The sequence below is a fragment of the Pleurodeles waltl genome, chromosome 3_1 (genome assembly GCF_031143425.1).
Source record: "Pleurodeles waltl isolate 20211129_DDA chromosome 3_1, aPleWal1.hap1.20221129, whole genome shotgun sequence".
Lineage (NCBI taxonomy): Eukaryota > Metazoa > Chordata > Amphibia > Caudata > Salamandridae > Pleurodeles > Pleurodeles waltl.
In genome coordinates, this window is record NC_090440.1 from 150,295,685 (window position 1) to 150,312,613 (window position 16,929).

Consider the following 16,929-nt stretch of genomic DNA (forward strand, 5'->3'; position numbering starts at 1 on the left):
GTGGGTTATGGGCATGGCACTCTGAGGGGAGTGCCATGTCGACTCAGTCTTTTCTCCTCACCAGCACACACAAGCTCTAAGGCAGTGTGCATGCACTGAGTGAGAGGTCCCTGATGGTGACATAATACATGCTTCAGCCCTTAGGGACCTTCCCTGGCCACAGGGCCTTTGGTACCAGGGGTACCTTTTACAAGGGACTCAACTGTGTGCCAGAGCTGTGCCAATTGTGGAAACAAAGGTACAGTTTTAGGGAAAGAACACTGGTGCTGGGGCCTGGTTAGCAGGGTCCCATCACACTTCCAGTCAATGCTGGCATCAACAAAAGGCAAAAGGTTAGGGGGTAACCATGCCAACAGTGGCATTTTCCTACAATGATCTAACTAAAACAATCAGAAATTAGACTTGCGTCTGTGACAGAATCCTCAAGCCCAGGGTGTGAAGGTACCGGAACTCCAACTGCACTGCAGGACATACGACTATAGAGCACATACAAGCTTAAGCTTAAGTTATTTAACACAAAAGGGTAGAGTGTAAATAATAAGAGTATTCTTTACAAGTGGCAGTTTCAAGGTAGCTTCAGCCTCACATACAATGTATCATAAGCATTTTTGTAACATGAGTAATGACAGTGGCACTTGACACATACTTGCTTCTTTAAAGTAAAATTAAAATCTACTCAATGAATTGCTCACAGTTGCCGATTGATTGTTATTATCCATCTCACTGGTGCTTATTTAATCAACAGCAAAAGGACGTGTGGCTGAGGTGAATACTTTGGGATTTACAGATGAGTCTTTCCAAGATATAAACAGATCACTGACAGATCACTGTATTGTATATGAGTCTGTTGAACCATCACCTTGGCAATGTTTAAAATCTCCAGCCTCTTCCAATCCATGTTTTCTCAATCTACGTGCCATGCTAAGAACTTCAGAGTCTACTGTTAGCAAATGTCGTCAGTTCGTTTTCATCCTGTTATTCATCTGCTTTTACTGTGTTGCTTTTCAGATGAGCAAGTCCTTTACAAACCCAGAGGAGCTCGGAGGTCTGGCCTCGTTGGTAACCAGTGATTACAGCAATTTGGCTGTTCAGGGGCGGATGGCTGCAGCGACAGCAGAGCCAGTGGAGGTCAGGCCCAAGAAACGAATCAATATGCATCATTTCTTTTCCAGTGACTTCGGAATATGTGGTTCTGTCTTTCACACATGATTGTGGTGTTTAATCCAAGTGATTAGTTAAAGAAAGCAGGCATGGCACCAAAAAGGAATGCTAACATCAGAATTCTCCTCCTTACTGATAGGCACCTGTAAAATATTTAAGCATCTGACTATTTCATTTTGCAAGGAACTGTCTGTAGCAAATTCAACAACCCAACACCAATTGCGTGATTTGCCTGGGTTCCATTGTGTATTATCTACCAATTTCACCCAATGCGTGAGGTACATCGCCTTAAATGGAATATGAACCTCCTTCACTTGACACACTAGAAGTGGAGTCTCACCCATTATTTATTGTTTGTGCTATTAATACTGTTTCCCCAGTTCTTGCCATCAAATTACTCAACCACTCTATATAATATTATTCTATCAGGTTACATGCATTGTGCATAGTAAGCATTTGAATGTGTAAAGATGTTACTATAAGCAATATAGAGTAAGCCATCCACTCAATTTATGTTCAGCACTTACTCCTAGACATCATGCATTTCTCATTTCTCCTTTCCAGTGATGTTTCAGACATTAATGCATCTCTGCAGCAAAGATAACACCAAACTTTGTGATCTGAGAGGGGGAGCAGCTCAGCCAGTGGTCTGGGTGGCACCCAGTACCTTGGATACAGCATCCCTAGCAAGGCAGAGATTGCGATGGAATAGAATGACTAAGGGGCACCCTTAGGAGCGTCTATGAAATGTGCATAGCTTGCTAAAGTGTAAATTGTTCAGCTGTCTCCTTTGTCTATCAAACAAGATTACATCCATAGTGCAGATCTAGAGATTCCTACCAGAGATCATGGGAATTACATGCTTTGGCAATCTAGATGGGTCTGAATTAATGGTGGTGCATCACTGCTTCCTCTCTTAAAGACAGGAACAGGCTGAACTTCACCAGAATTTACGGACAGCTAATCTTTAACAGGGATTACATTTATTTTCCTCTTTGGATAATCTCTGATAGAAGATATGGGTGGGAGAAACATGAAAAACAGAAGAGTGTCCACTGTCTCCCTAAATAGGCATGCTTATTCTTTTGGAAGAAGATATTGAGGGAGTGGGTACGGCTGACTAGAGTTCTTGTTTTATACTCAAATTCTTTAAAAAAAAAAGAAAAAAAGACCCTTTGAAGATCTGCGACTGTCCCTGCATAGATGTATTTTACACACTTCACACTACTTTTGATACAGATAAGTAGTTTAACCCATCTGGACATAGATCATCATGAAGAATGCCTTTTGTTCTTAGTGGACAGATTGTTGAGCATGAAACATGTTGGTAATTGCTAACTAAGGAATCCTAACTCAACCCTCTTAGTTGTAACGCTGTGACTAGGAGGTGTTAGGTAAAATAGTTTTGCATACCCCCTGCAAAGTTTTAAGTTGATCCTTTGGTGGCAATACAGTTCAGACCCGGACCCAAGCCTAAATGTTGTTATTGGGAATAGAAGGTGAGATACAGATGTAGGTCAGACATTCTCCCAAGTATCAGAATTCCATCACACACCCTACTAGTGCCATTCTGCATGGAATGGCTCCAGGGACTCTGCCATAGCGAGTATTGATTCTTGTGCATGGTACATGATTTAGAGTGTTTTCCCCTTTTTAGTGACTTTACGGTTTGTTTGCAATATCAGGTTCACATTCACTTAGGCACAGTTACACCACCCCTTAGACGATAGAAACAAGCGGCTACACTAACTTTGGTCTATCCACTGGGATTGCCTCCCAGGCAGAGTTGCCCCTCCTGTAGCTCGTGGCCCCTTTATACAAACCTTCTTTTTAGGGTCATTTTGTTCTGTTCCTCATTGTGAGCTGCCTCCTTTGCCTGAGTGCATTACAGCAGGCTTACTTTCTCCAAGTAGAACCCTAAGGTGATGACCACCATGCCAGCGTAACAGCAAACAGTGATCATGCAAATAAGAAATGATAATGTAAGGCAAATTGGTGTACGTAAACCATTTTTTTGTACATTTGCATTTCAGATGTGTATCACTTCTTTGACTCAGCAGATTTGTTTGTGGTATGCATCCCTATTTTTAATTTTTCACAGTCTACTTATTTTTTCATATTGTGTGCTGGGTTTTCATCTTTATTGACCTCTGGGCCGTAAGTAATTATTTTAGTTTGTTTTCTGTTCACAGTCTTTTTTTCTTTCCTCCTCTGTTTTTGATTTTTCGGTATCAGAGTGTTAGTTCTGCCTTTTTCCCAAAGTAGATGTGTACTTGCTCAGTTTTTATGTCCCTTTTGCATTGATTTTCTTAACGGAATCAGACAGCTGAGGTGGCAATTTTGAGGGCTAGAAAAACACTAAGTTCTAGGATGTTTGTGTTGTGATTAGGTTGTTGTGATTAGGGTTGTGTGAATGTATGTAATCTGGTAATGCCAGCCTAACTCACATTTTGCCCTGGTCTTATTCTGATACCTGTACACCTTTGATGGGTTGAGACCTCGAAATTAGTAGGATGGGAATAGACACCATTATAGCCTCACTCAGCCAGAAAAATCTGTGTACTCCTTTGTTATGTATGATGTGCAAAACGCTGCCTGTGGTTTTGTAAATGATAGACCTTGATTCACATAATTAAGATTTGCTGATTTGTGTGGTTGAAAATGGCGTTTAGTACAGTGGAAAACGTGCTGGTTGGTTGAATTTTATAGTCACGTGTGGATGTTCACTTGGTTAGTGGTATTACTAAAGGAGGTGAACACCCACACATTCTTACCAGTATGGGCATTCACAAGTATTTCCAAAGTCGTTTCCAGCAGCCAGTGCAGATGTAAACATAGATAAGTTTCAAGAAGCAGTGACGTTTAGTAAGTATCCCCTGCACCCTTCTTGATTACAGGTACTGCAGTGGAAGACGTTTCTTCATATGAAAACTGTTTTCCATGTGAAGGATAATAAGTTGGGCAATTTCACTGTTGCGCTAGCCCAAAAATGCACATTTGCTGCTTTGAAGATGATCAACATTCATCAAGTTGAAACTAACAAATGTATGCCCCAGTAACTTCAGCCAAGGGTCTGGCAGTGTTGAGAGTTACACTTTGGGGCATAGTGGCGAGAATTCTGGTAGGCATTTACTGAGCTTGCGTTAACTTCATAAAAGTGTAGAAACAGCAGCTAAGCTATGCAGGCAGAGTGTGCGTGTGCCTCCATTGATCCACTGTTAAGTTCATTGTTTTTTCTTTTTTAGCTGCCCATAGTGGCACAACTAGTCTACTTGCAGCTGCCATTGGCTGTGTCCAGGATGGATCTTTAAACTCTGTACACAAGACTAGAGTGGATAAAATATTTCATTTTCAGGAAATTCTGCTTTTCTTTCATCATTTAAAATAAATCCCATTCTTTGTGTGGTTTTTCAAATTGGCAGAATGAACAGTACAAGCACATCTACAGGTTTACATGTCTGAAGATAAGCCTTATACAAAAGTATGTAATTGTGCAGTTCTGAACAATTTTTTTTAGTTCTCTGGTACCTGTAGCTTTCCCCAGAACCTTCAGTGGAGCACATACACCTGTGATATTTGAGGTCTGGTCTGTACTGCATTCATATTTGTGTTTCACTTTCTTCCTTCAGATTGGATTCCAGATAAAGACCCGCATCCAGGATCTGGGACACGGCTGCATCTTCCTTGTACAGAAAGCTGGAGCTCTTCAAATCTGTCCAACTGATGGCTACACAAAAAGGGAACTCATCGAATGTGCTCGAGCTGTCACTGAAAAGGTTAGAGAAAGGGCAAGATCATCACACATTGGTGTAGCTTGTATTTATTTCATGTGCTACAGCAGACCTCATTTGCCACCTCTTTTTGAGTAGAATTGGTATGTGGCTATTAAGTTTTAAATGTCAGCCAACAGCCACCAAACTACAAACAAGGGTAAAAGACAAACTTTTTGTCATTGAGATTGGAGCTAGCTAGTAGTTCAACCACAAAAAATAAGTATAATCTTTTTTCTTACAAGAACACGCTGAAAATAGATGCATTGTACATTAAATACCATACAGCAATGGAGCTTCTTTCTTTTAAACTTCATGTTCTTGCTTCTTTTCCACACGAGGGGCCTTATTTAGAATGTTGTGGGGAGGGATACTCCATTTCAAATGTGTCAGATGTCCCGTCCACACTATTACAAATATTACGAATGCTTTATAGCCAATGGGACCCATAGTACTGCATACAAATTATTTGCCATGTTTGGGAGAGTATTCAGTCTGCTGAACTCTAAATAAGGGCCAATGTCTTAATTTTACAAAAGATACAGTTTAGTAATAGACTTGAATGATCAACTTAAATTATAATGTTTTGAGGAATATAGAACAGAAAACAAACTACTGGGACTCCAGTTTTCAACTAGTAAGTGGTAACACCACTTAAGATGAATTAGCTGTACAGCAATATATCCAACATTAGTGGCGTGTACCCAAGACAAGCAGGAATACAAGAAAAATCAAAAAGAGGCTGGAGAACACAGCATTTACATTACGTGGCAGATGATTGACCTTGTAGTTCATAATTATTCTATCAATTTCCCAACTCATTTGTCTAGGAATGCCGTAGTTTTTGAGGCTGAAACAGTGCAATTGCAGCATGCTATTGACAGAAAGCCACTGTAGTTACCCCTTCAACTTGCTTCAGGTTCTATTCCGGAACTGGTGCCAAAATCTGCACCAGTTCTCAAGCGTCAGTGCGGGAGAAATGCCTGCAACCCATTGTAGTGTCTGACTGAACCAGCGTTGTCTGGACCAAGGCCACATCCAGATCTTGATGACCCACCATCTCTACTGAATCCATCTGCCCCAGATAGGATTCCCCTGCTGCGTAGTCGCGCACAGACATTACACCAACATTTTGGCTCAGACATTGGCCAGAGGCAGCTAAAGGAGATGACTGTGGTGAGGATGGGGAAAGGAGTTGCCCCATCCTGTTATGATTATGACTACTGGTGCATGGACCTACAGGATGACAGTGGACTGCACACCTCAACTGATATTGGACCACCAACAGAGGAAAGCACTTCTTTTGCTCTAGTTATCAGGAAGGCTGCTGAATTCTTTAACCGTCACACCTCCACTGTGGTGATAAAACAAACCTTTTGACAGAGGAATTGCAGACACTTCACTGCGGTACTAACACATACTCAACAGATGTGTTCGTCCCATGTTGATTGCCATTTTTGTAATGGGGGGTGCCCTCGCTGCTCTCCACACCCTACCCTAGGTATTTTTCCATCTACAACTGTGGATCTTCGCCCTTTCAACACCTTTCTGCTCTAGGATACATTCAAAATACTCATCCTCCTGGCCCAGCTTCTCTGTACCCTGGATCCCAGAGACTGGATGGTGGTGTTGAAACTGCAGGACTCTCAATTTCACACCCCTGTAAAGCAAGCCCACAGACGCTATCTGTGGTTCACGGTGGACCACACGCACTTTCAGTTTGCCGTATTCCCTTTTGGCCTCACCAGTGCAAATCAGGTACTTACAAAGTTGATTTGTGGTTGTCACTGCCATCTTCAGAGTTCAGGGCTACCAGTTTTCCCCTTACCTTGCATGACTGACCATTTAATGTGGGCTAACCACAGTCATCCACAGACCACCTCCGAACAGCCTTGAACCTCTTAACATCTTTGGGGTTCTAAATGAACCTACCAAAGTTACACCTGACTCCTTTGCAGATGTTCACCTTCATCAGAGCCATCCTGGATGCAATACACTTTCGGACCTTTCATTCACACCGAGTCCAGGACATTCAGGCTATGACCCCAATGTTTCCATCTCTGCCATGAGTCTCCATGAGTATGGCACTGAGGGTTTTGGGCCTGCTAACATCCTGTATCCTGCTCGCCTACCATGCTAGATGGCAAATGCAAGCTTTGTAGTGGAACCTTAAGTCTCAGTGGCCCCAGCCCCAAGGGACCCTGTTAAACTCCATCCAGGTGTCAAAGGAAACTGCAAAGACCTGCAGTGGTGGCTACTTGATAGCTATTGCACCAGTGGAAGACCTGTCCCCCTGCTGCACCCAGAGTAGACAGTGGTGACTAATGCATCGCTACTGGGTTGAAGAATCTGCATTAAATGAGTCGAATGTGCTCTAAACGCAAAATCCTCACCGCCCTCTCACCTCCCCTTTCTATGATATGGTCTCTTCGATCTAAAAAGATCCTGCTCTAGGAATCTGCACTCTGGTTTGTTCAGTATGCTGATGGGCACCTCATCTAGCTAAGTAAACGGAAGGGTTCATGAAAGAAACTGACATTACCATTAAATCAACTACTGTAACCAAGTCGGTGCCTTGAGCAGTGTTATTTAACAACATAGATCTCAGCTCACACTGTTATAATCCTTTTTTCTTTCTTTCATTTTAGGTTTCATTGGTGTTGTCTGCCCTTCAAGCTGGAAACAAGGGTACACAAGCTTGTATCACTGCAGGGAGTGCAGTATCTGGGATTATTGCTGACCTGGACACCACCATCATGTTTGCTACTGCTGGAACGCTCAACGCCGAGAACAATGAATCGTTTGCAGATCACAGGTCAGATATGATAATACACAAGGGTTTGTTTGCTTTCAGGATAACTGAATTTGTTTTTCATTACACGGTTGTGATGAGGGGTTGGTGGGTCTCTTGACTTTGGTATTGATGTAATACACACACACACCCACCAATCCACAAACCTTCACGCATTACTCATACACAAAGGTATGGCTCCTATTGGCCCCATATTAATAAACTTGGTGTTCCTAAGGCAGATTAGGTCGGAGAGGTGAGTAGATGCCACAGCCCCAGTTCCTTCGAGGTTTGGATCACAAACATCTCAGTCAGGCCTATATTTGTACATTCTAAAAATAGTAAATTTTCTGAAAAGGTTGGGAAACGTTTATGTGACCTTATGACTACTCTCATTAATATGTTACTATATAACAAAGGACTGTTGTTTTTTTCATAAAAAGAAAGGATATTGATGTGATCAACTCTGCTAAGTTTCTGCTTCACCTCTCTTTCTCATTCTTAATACATACGAATAGTTTACACAGGAGGTGGCAGCTGCCCTGTTGAGAGGCTCCAGGGAGCATTGTTGTCAATCTGAAATGTCACGAGAGCTGGGGTGCTGGTCTTTGCATATGACTTTGACATGTCTTCCAAGGGTTGGAAATGTAGAGTAGTAGCAGCAAATGTGCATTGTGTGTATCTGCTGTTGCAAGAAGCTCTGGAGTGAAACCTTGACATTAATCCACACATAAATGTTGTGTGATCTCTGCATCTGAGGTCCTCTTTTTTCCACGTATCTCTGACTTCTGCCCCAGGGTATATTATTACATGACATGATTATTTCCTGCCATGTGCTGCCATTGTGGATCCAGTGTAGGTCGGAGTCCTGACTGCTAGCAGGCAAGATGCTCAGTGCCAGTTTGCAGGATGAAGACATGGTGACACAGCCCATTGAAAAAGAGTCAAGCATGCTAGGAGGTCTTCTCTTGTGGTAACTGGCAAATGTGCCTGGTTGATCCATCAGGGTTCTCAGTTCTGAATCATTTTAGGTTTACTTTGTGGCAGTTAAAATTGAACCCACAAGAACTGTTGTCTTGAGGACTTGTCATTCGGGTGACACGCAGAATGATGCCAGAGAATCTTAAAATGTGTGAAGGTTCCCACAAATCCAGAATGCTTGTTGGATTAGGCTTTTATCTGGCATCTGCATTCAGAATGTGTTCTGTCAGTCTATCTACTAGAATCGCCCTTTCTATGTTCTGAGCAACGTGCTGTCATCCATTCTTCTGCCATTGAAAACTCCTAAAAGAAAATTCATCCTCACAGGTGTGTTTGTTGTTTCCCTCTGCATGCTCTTCACCTTCAATCCGTCATTATCCTCACCTTAGCAACTCCAATTGTTTACCTCCACCTTCTCCTCATCAGTATAATTTATTGAATGGACATTGTGCTGGCTTTTTTGACCCCTTTATATTTCACCTGATTTACAACCACTTCCTGGACTTTTTTTTTCCTGGTGACATGTACATACCTTGCTCCTTTTTATTCCTCTCATCTGTTTCCTTTATTTTTCTGTCTTGAACATCCTTTCCAAATCTGTACTTTCTAATTATCTCGCACCTTTCCTCCTCATTGTTTATTCCATCGTTCCTTATTCCCTATCACGCCAAAGTCGACTCTCTCGGTCTTATCTGTCCAGACAGGTTATCTCCCTTGGCCTCAACATCTTTTCTAGTCTGTGACTGGTCCCAACCAACACCAAAACAATCTACCTCCTAATGACCTATCGATATCCAATTTAGAAATGTTCTTTGTCTTAAAAACCCTCACCTGTGCAAAACATCTAAGGGTAGGAAAGTAACATCATGTACCGTTTGACCGCTAATGACATTAAATGAATACCTAGCCACGCACCTAGCCCAACAGCGGCCTTCTGTTTGCTCCTAAGGAGACAGAGGTCAGGCAAAGGTTTGGGATTATATGGGTAATCAGAACAATTTACACCACATTTATTTTATTTTCGTGGTGCTGCTTTCATAATCTCCGGACCAGGGTAGCGACGAAAGTGCCCGGAATACCAAAGCACAAGACAATGGTAGCATGTCTTACCTCTAATTCATGTCCTTGACCTACTCTCTTATCCCAAAGGTAACCAAGGGACTTGTAGTGGACCAGGTTCAGACACATTGATTCTTTCACAGCTTGCTGCTTTGTTTTAGACATTTGCATTGGGAACCAAGACTGCTCTGCTGTTTACCTGAGATGATATTCTAGCCATAATTGACCCTGCGAATGTGCATACCGGTGCTGTTGGAGGTCTCGCTGGCATTCAACACAATCACCTATGGGATCATTCTCATGTCTGGTGCACACAGCTGGTCTCTCTTAAGGCAGTAATGTTTTATATATTGTCTCAGTCACAAAGCTTACTAGATAACATTATGCAGCCTAGCCTCTCCTCCCTTCCTTACAGAGGTCCTCTAACCATGGTTGTTTATTATTTATGTGAGGGGCTAGGTAATAATTTCTCAGTTTGACACCTGCTACATACCTCTAAATAGGCAGAATTTTTTATCCTTGAACCTCATTTATTGACCGAGACAAATTTCTCTTTTGTACCAAGATGGGAAGAAACATGTGTTTAGTTATCTCTGTTGTTCGATACCTCTTTGGATAAAATACACAAACAAGCACTCATATTCTCGCACAAACGTGCTCACACACACGTATTTGCACACATACTCATATTCACACATGTACTCGCATACACGTACTCTCACACACATACACACACAGTCGTTCTCTCTCTCTCTCTCTTTCTCTTCCCCTCCTCCCCCCCTCTTTAAGTTGTAATTTGACATCAGTATTAGCTGGTCAGTAGACTTGCCACACAAGGCACAAATGGTTCTAAAGAAATTTGATCAGGGCTCAGATGAATTATGGGTAAAATTTACCATTATGTGAGCAAGGCCATTTGTTTGGCCGAAACACATTATGGTCGAGATAGTAGTGTGAAAATAAAGAGCTTTCGAGAAGAAGAGTTGGTCTTCACCTGGTCCTCTGGGACTGTGTATTTAGCATTACCTATTTTTAAAAATCAGGGAGCCCAAGCCCCCACCATATTAGACTTCAAACATCCAGTTCATACACCCATGAGATTTCTCAGATTAGAGATCTTTGTCTTTCAATAGTGGCCTCCTTTAGCGTGTCCATTGCAGTAAAGGGAAGTTAGCCTTCTATGTGAATCATCTTTTATCTTAACTATGAAAACAGAAACACTTTAACTAATTTCACATTAAAACATTTCCTAAAATAATATGTTTGATGGCATGTGTGGCTGTATATACACATGCTCTGCATACACCTTCCATCTAGTGTTTTGACCGGAGTGGTACAAGTTGCTTTTCTTCTAAGAAGTGTTTCGAGTCACGAGATCGAGTGACTCCTCTCTGTGATATTGCACGTGGGCATCGACTCCTTTGTTAGGTTTTTTTTTCCTCCACTCTCAGGTTCGGACATGTGCATTTCTGTTCTGACAGTATTGTATTCAATTGTGCTTTTCTATCTCAGCGCTTCTTATGCTCTACGTCAGTTCGGGCATCGACTTACACCCATGAGGCACCAGCGCCCATCTTAGTCCTACCTTCTTTGCAGCACTGGAATAGATGGAAATGGTTTCCTGATGGACTGTACTCCATTCCGCTTCTGGTCCTCGGTGACACGCTAAGTTTCTGGACACCGACAAACACCTCATGTGCAGCCTTTGCCTCTCTCCAAACCACTGTGAGGCCAACTGTGATGCCTGTAAGTCATTTAGATCCAAAAATACCCTTCGGGCCGAACTGCTTGTCAACTGCAAATGGCTCTGAAGGTGTCGAACGACACCCAGGTCCTCTTCGGGGAAAAAATTCACTCAGGAGGAACCAACAGGCAGTAGGAAGCAATTTCCATCCAAGACAGCTAAGAGTCCGGTGTGGAGTTCGACATCGAGAGCCAAGAACTTTCCTCTGCCCAGCACATTAGTCTGTGGCCCGTGCTCTCCTACAGAAACCCTCCAAGAAGGCCCTACAGCCTATTCTAGAGGTAGTCGGTCCACCACTGCTATCTGGCCATGATGAGTACTGGAAAGACTGTTTTGCCCGCTCTACCTTCCGGCTCGGCCCTGAAAATGGCCACAAAGGCTAAACCCTCAGCCTCGGCTTTGACACCCAGGACCGGAGATAGTTTTGTTTTTCAACACGAAGCCTCGGGACCGATTCAGCAGCCGTCTGCTTTGACTTCGGTGCTTACCAAGATCACAAAGCACAAATCTTTGGCGCCAAAACCTTTGGAGGCGAAATCTTCAGAGTCCAGGTACTCGGTCCAGTCTTCCATCAGTCCTTTTCCAGTTCAGTCAATTCTTAAAAAGATGGACACTAGACAGCGCAAACCTCATATTCAAGACACCACAGTCTGCATCATAGCTGCATCTTCCTCTCCTGGGCTTTCAAAGAGGAAATTTACATTTGAGGAGGCCCTGGGCATTCCTGTTCCACCAAAGAAGAGGACAAAGGTCAAAGGCTACTAGCCCAACTCGCCAGCCTTCTCCACACCTCCACCTCCTTCCCCTCCTCACTCTCCACCTGAATCTCCTGTACAAGGGGATGACACACCTCAGCAGTCTTGCACTGGGGGTACAGGAGGTGCTTCTGATGATACAGATACTTGGGATCTTTATGACCCGGATCACATTACCATATGACTTGGATCGTTATCCTACTCGCGCCTCCCCTGCAGAGGACACTGCCTCCTACTAACAGGTAGTTTCTAGGTTGGCAGCATTCCACCACATAGAGCTTCACAAAGAGCCCATAGAGTACGACTTGTTGTTCGATACTCCCCTCCACACGTAGGGATGGGCAATTTCTTCCTATGCACCCTCATATGATCAGACATGCAGAGGACATATTTAAGGAACCTGTACACTCTACAGTGATCACACAACGGGTGGATAAGAAGTATAAGGCGGTCCCTCAGACCCACTTTGCATTAGGGCACAACTACCACCTGATTCTGTAGAAGCCACCACTGCCCGTAAACAGGCTAATAGTCAACCCACCGGGACTCTCCTCCCTTAGAAAAGGAGAGTAAACAAATTGATGAGGCTGAAAAGAGGGTGCACCTGCTGCAAATCATTGGCGCATTGCCAACTCTCAAGCCTTTTTGGCCCGGTACGCTCTGGCTCATTAAGATGAGTTGGAGGAATTGCTACAATATCTCCCTGAAGAGAACTGGAAAAGGGGACAAAAAAATTGTTCTGAGGGCCAAATTATTAAGAACAACTTTATCATATGCACCCTTGATGCAGTGGACACAGGAGTCGGGGGATTAACACCAGTATCCTCTTGATGAGACATGCTTGACTTTGGTGTTCAGCTTCAAGCCAATAGTCCAACAGGCAGTTTTAAACATGCCCTTTGACAAGGAGCACATGTTTGGACAAGTGGATACAACACTTGACAAGATGAAGGACACCGCCAAGGCCATGGGTGCCTTACAAACTCCCATACAGAGAGGTTTATTTTGTCGCCCAGGGTACAGGGTAACATACAAATCTTCCATAATAGAGGTTCCACGTCGCACAGCAGACAGCCTCAGTCCTTCTACAGTAGAGACTACTTCAGAGACTCCTGCAGCAGATCAAATAACAAAGGGAGGGAAAAGAGTATGCCACAGGCAGATCTTCCTCCACTGTCAAATGATGCCTTCTTACACCTTCCCCCCAACCATCTCACACCTGTCTGGGGAAGACTCCAACATTTTCACACCATCGGGGACATCTTCACCACGGACCAGTGGGTCCTTGCCATTATCCAACATGGATATTGTCTGGATCTCATTACCACACCTCCCAACATTTCCCCTTGCAACCATAGGTTATTGCAGGAACACTTAACGCTTCTCAAGCAAAGGGACCAAGCCCTTCTTCTCAAATGGGCCATAGAGTCCGTTCCTCTCCAACATCAAGGTTCAGGAGTATATTCCCTATACTTCCTGATTCCCAAAACGATGGCTCCCTCAGACCAATACTGGATCTTCGACCTGTAAACAAATAGACCCGATTAGTACACCTCCACATGGTCACTCTCCAGGATGTCATTCCACTTCTACAGCCGGGCAATTTTATGACAGCTGTGATTCTAAAGGATGCCTAATTTCACATACCAAATTACTCTGCACACCGAAAATACTTTAGATTTGTCATTGTAGGCAAACATTATCAGTTCAAAGTACTTCCCTTTGGGATGACTACCACTCCCAGGGTGTTCACAAAATGCTTAGCAGTAGTCGCAGCACACTTGCAAAGGCAAAATGTCCACGTCTTTTCTTACCTGGACGACTGGCTCATGAAAGCCAGTACACTGCACCAGTGTCAAAAACACACTCAGATGACAGTGCATCTCCTTTACAAACTGGGTTCACTCTCAACATTCCCAAATCCCATCTCCAACCACTACAAGTTCAACCTCAGTTGGGATCAATTCTAAATGCACAGTTAAGGTTAGTGTACCCTTATCCAGTTCGCATTCAGAATTTCCAGACACTTCTGCATTAGTGTCAGGAAAATCAATCCTGTATGGTAAAGAACATCATGCATCTCTTGGGAAAGATGGATAATTGCATTGCCATAGTTCCCCATGTGAGATTACACTTGCGTCCTCTACAGCAGTGTCTGTCTCGCCAGTGGTAAGCAATCTTTGTTGTTAGACCGCCAAACTCACTGTTCTCTGAAATGGTGGCACACCAACAACCTCTTAAAGGGGCAGCTCTTTCTAGACCCTGCTCCTCACATCACATTGACCACAGATCCATCACTGACTAGTTGGCATGCTCATCTCCAAAACCTGACAGTTGAAGGACTCCGTGATGTCAAACACCAGTCCCTACACATCAACTACCACGGTCTTCACAACTATCACACCTGTCTCAGACCATATGGGATTGTGCTTTTCACCACCACGTTCACCTGTTGACAGAGTATCTTGGAATGGACAACAACTTTGCAGACCTGCTCATCAGGATGCAGCAACAAGTCCACGAGTGGGAACTCCACCCACAAGTCCTCCAGTCATACTTCAAAAGGTGGGGGACTCATCACATAGACCTTTTTGTCACAACATAAAACGCGAAATGCCAAAACTTCGCCTCCAGGTATCCACACCCACTATCCAAGGGCAACGATCTGTGGATGAGTTGGTCAGGGATATTTGCCTATGCTTTCTACCTCTCCCTCTCATTCCATTTCTGATTCGGAAGATCAGACAAACATCTCTCACTATGATCCTTGTGGCTCCCAACTGGGCACGCCAGCCTTGGTTCACCACACTCCTAGATCTTTCAGTAGTCCCACACGTGAAGCTCCCCAACAGGCCAGACCATCTCACCCAGAATCAAGGATAAATCAGACATCCAGACCCTAGGTCACTCAGCCTTGCAATATGGCTCCTGAGTTCATAGAGTTTGGCTATCTAGGTTTGCCTGCAGAATGTCTGAACATTCTCAAGGAAGCGTGCAGACCCTCCACTGGAGCCTCTTATGCTGAAAAATGGAAACGTTTTGTTAGCTACTGCCAACCTACGCACATTTATCCTATCAAAGCCACAGTACAAGAGATTGTTTACCTCCTTCACTTGCAGAAAGTAAATCTTGCCTACACTTCCTTTCGCTTACATCTTGCTATAGCTGCATATCTCCAAAACAGAGAACACATTTTGTTATTCAGAATTCCAGTAATAAGGGCTTTCATGGAAGGACTGAAACAAGTTATACCACCTAGGGTGCCCCCTCGTGGAACCTTAATATTGTAATCACTAGACTCATGGCCCCCCCATTCGAGCCACTTCACTCATATCCACTTCTATTTCATGGAAGGTGGCTTTCTTAGTTGCCAGCACATCACTCAGACGTGTTAGTGAGCTTCAGGCACGAACCTTAAAAGAACCTTTCTTCCAAATTCATAGGGACAAAGTAGTTCTTCAAACTAATCCTAAATTTATACCTAAAGTGGTTTCACAATTTTACCTCGATCAGTCTATAGAGCTCCCAGTTTTCTTCCTGTAACCAGATTATGTTGCTGAAAAAGCCCTTAACACATTAGATGTCAAAAGAGCTCTCATGTTCTGTATTGACAGAGCTAGACTTTAGGAAAACCAAACAACTCTTTGTAGCCATTTTCCCTCCTCATAAAGATAACCCAATATCCAAATCCAGCATAGTCAAATGTATCCAAACTTGCTACATTCAGGCAAAAAGACATTTACCTGTTTCTCCCAGAGCACACTCGACTTGTAAAAAGGGAGCTACTGTGGCCTTTCTTGGAAAGATTACCATAGTTGACATTTGTAGGGTAGCTACATGGTCTACACCACACACCTTCACACAACACTACTTTGTGGATGTTTTAGCACGCCAACAAGCCAGTGTAGATAAGGCAGTGCAACGTACCCTTTTCCAGAAAGCTGCACCTCCCTTAGGCTAGCCACGCTTCTGAGGAGGGACTGCTTTACAGTCTATGCAGAGTATGTGTATCTACAACCACACATGCCATCGAATGGATTATGTTACTTACCCTGTAAGCATCTTTTATACGGGACATCAACCTGTAGCTGTTGTCAGTTTGTTTTTCACCAGTGCACCATCGAGCATATACTGTGCGTACACAGTGACCTCAGGGTAATGCTTGTGATCCATTTCAAGAAGCATTTGCACACCCAAAAACTTGAAAGCACAATTGGCAGCGCAGGAAGGTGGAGGGGGGCACACCTTGCTCTGTGGAACCAAAATGATCCTAGTGATAGTGGACATGTTACAGTGGCAATAGGATAGTCCTGGAAACCCCGTTTACTATCTGCCGTACAACCCAAGAGACCCGATTCAGGCTGGAGACTATTTTTGCTGCCTCCTGCCTGCAATTGCTTATTCACTAGAGGTCAATTGGGGGGGGGGGGTAAATTCTTCCGATTATCATTTAAAATCATCCACTTTCCTCTTCTAAAATGTTGTCTTGTATATACTGCAGCCTTCCTCCAAATGCCATGACTGAGAAGTGGCTGGTGATTGAAAGAGGCCCACCAAAAGCCCACTGTTTCGCGCCCAGAAACCTGCATGTACTTCTTAGTTAATTCCATTTCTACTTAAATACATCAGTTCTCTCTTTTAATTGTCTCCTCAGCGCACGCTTTTATT

The 16,929-nt window shown here is 43.5% G+C and overlaps 1 protein-coding gene across 6 annotated transcripts in view; it reads left to right on the top strand.

The window, feature by feature from the left end:
* The window catches only part of TLN2 (talin 2), a 1,094,076-nt gene that overhangs the window by 912,133 nt on the left and 165,014 nt on the right, over positions 1-16,929 (top strand). For all 6 annotated transcript variants that reach the window (XM_069221982.1, XM_069221985.1, XM_069221980.1 and 3 more), the window contains 3 exons: positions 1,009-1,128; positions 4,791-4,937; positions 7,580-7,746. In XM_069221982.1, coding sequence (XP_069078083.1) covers positions 1,009-1,128; positions 4,791-4,937; positions 7,580-7,746 — 434 coding nt within the window. The remainder of the gene's footprint in view (positions 1-1,008; positions 1,129-4,790; positions 4,938-7,579; positions 7,747-16,929) is intronic.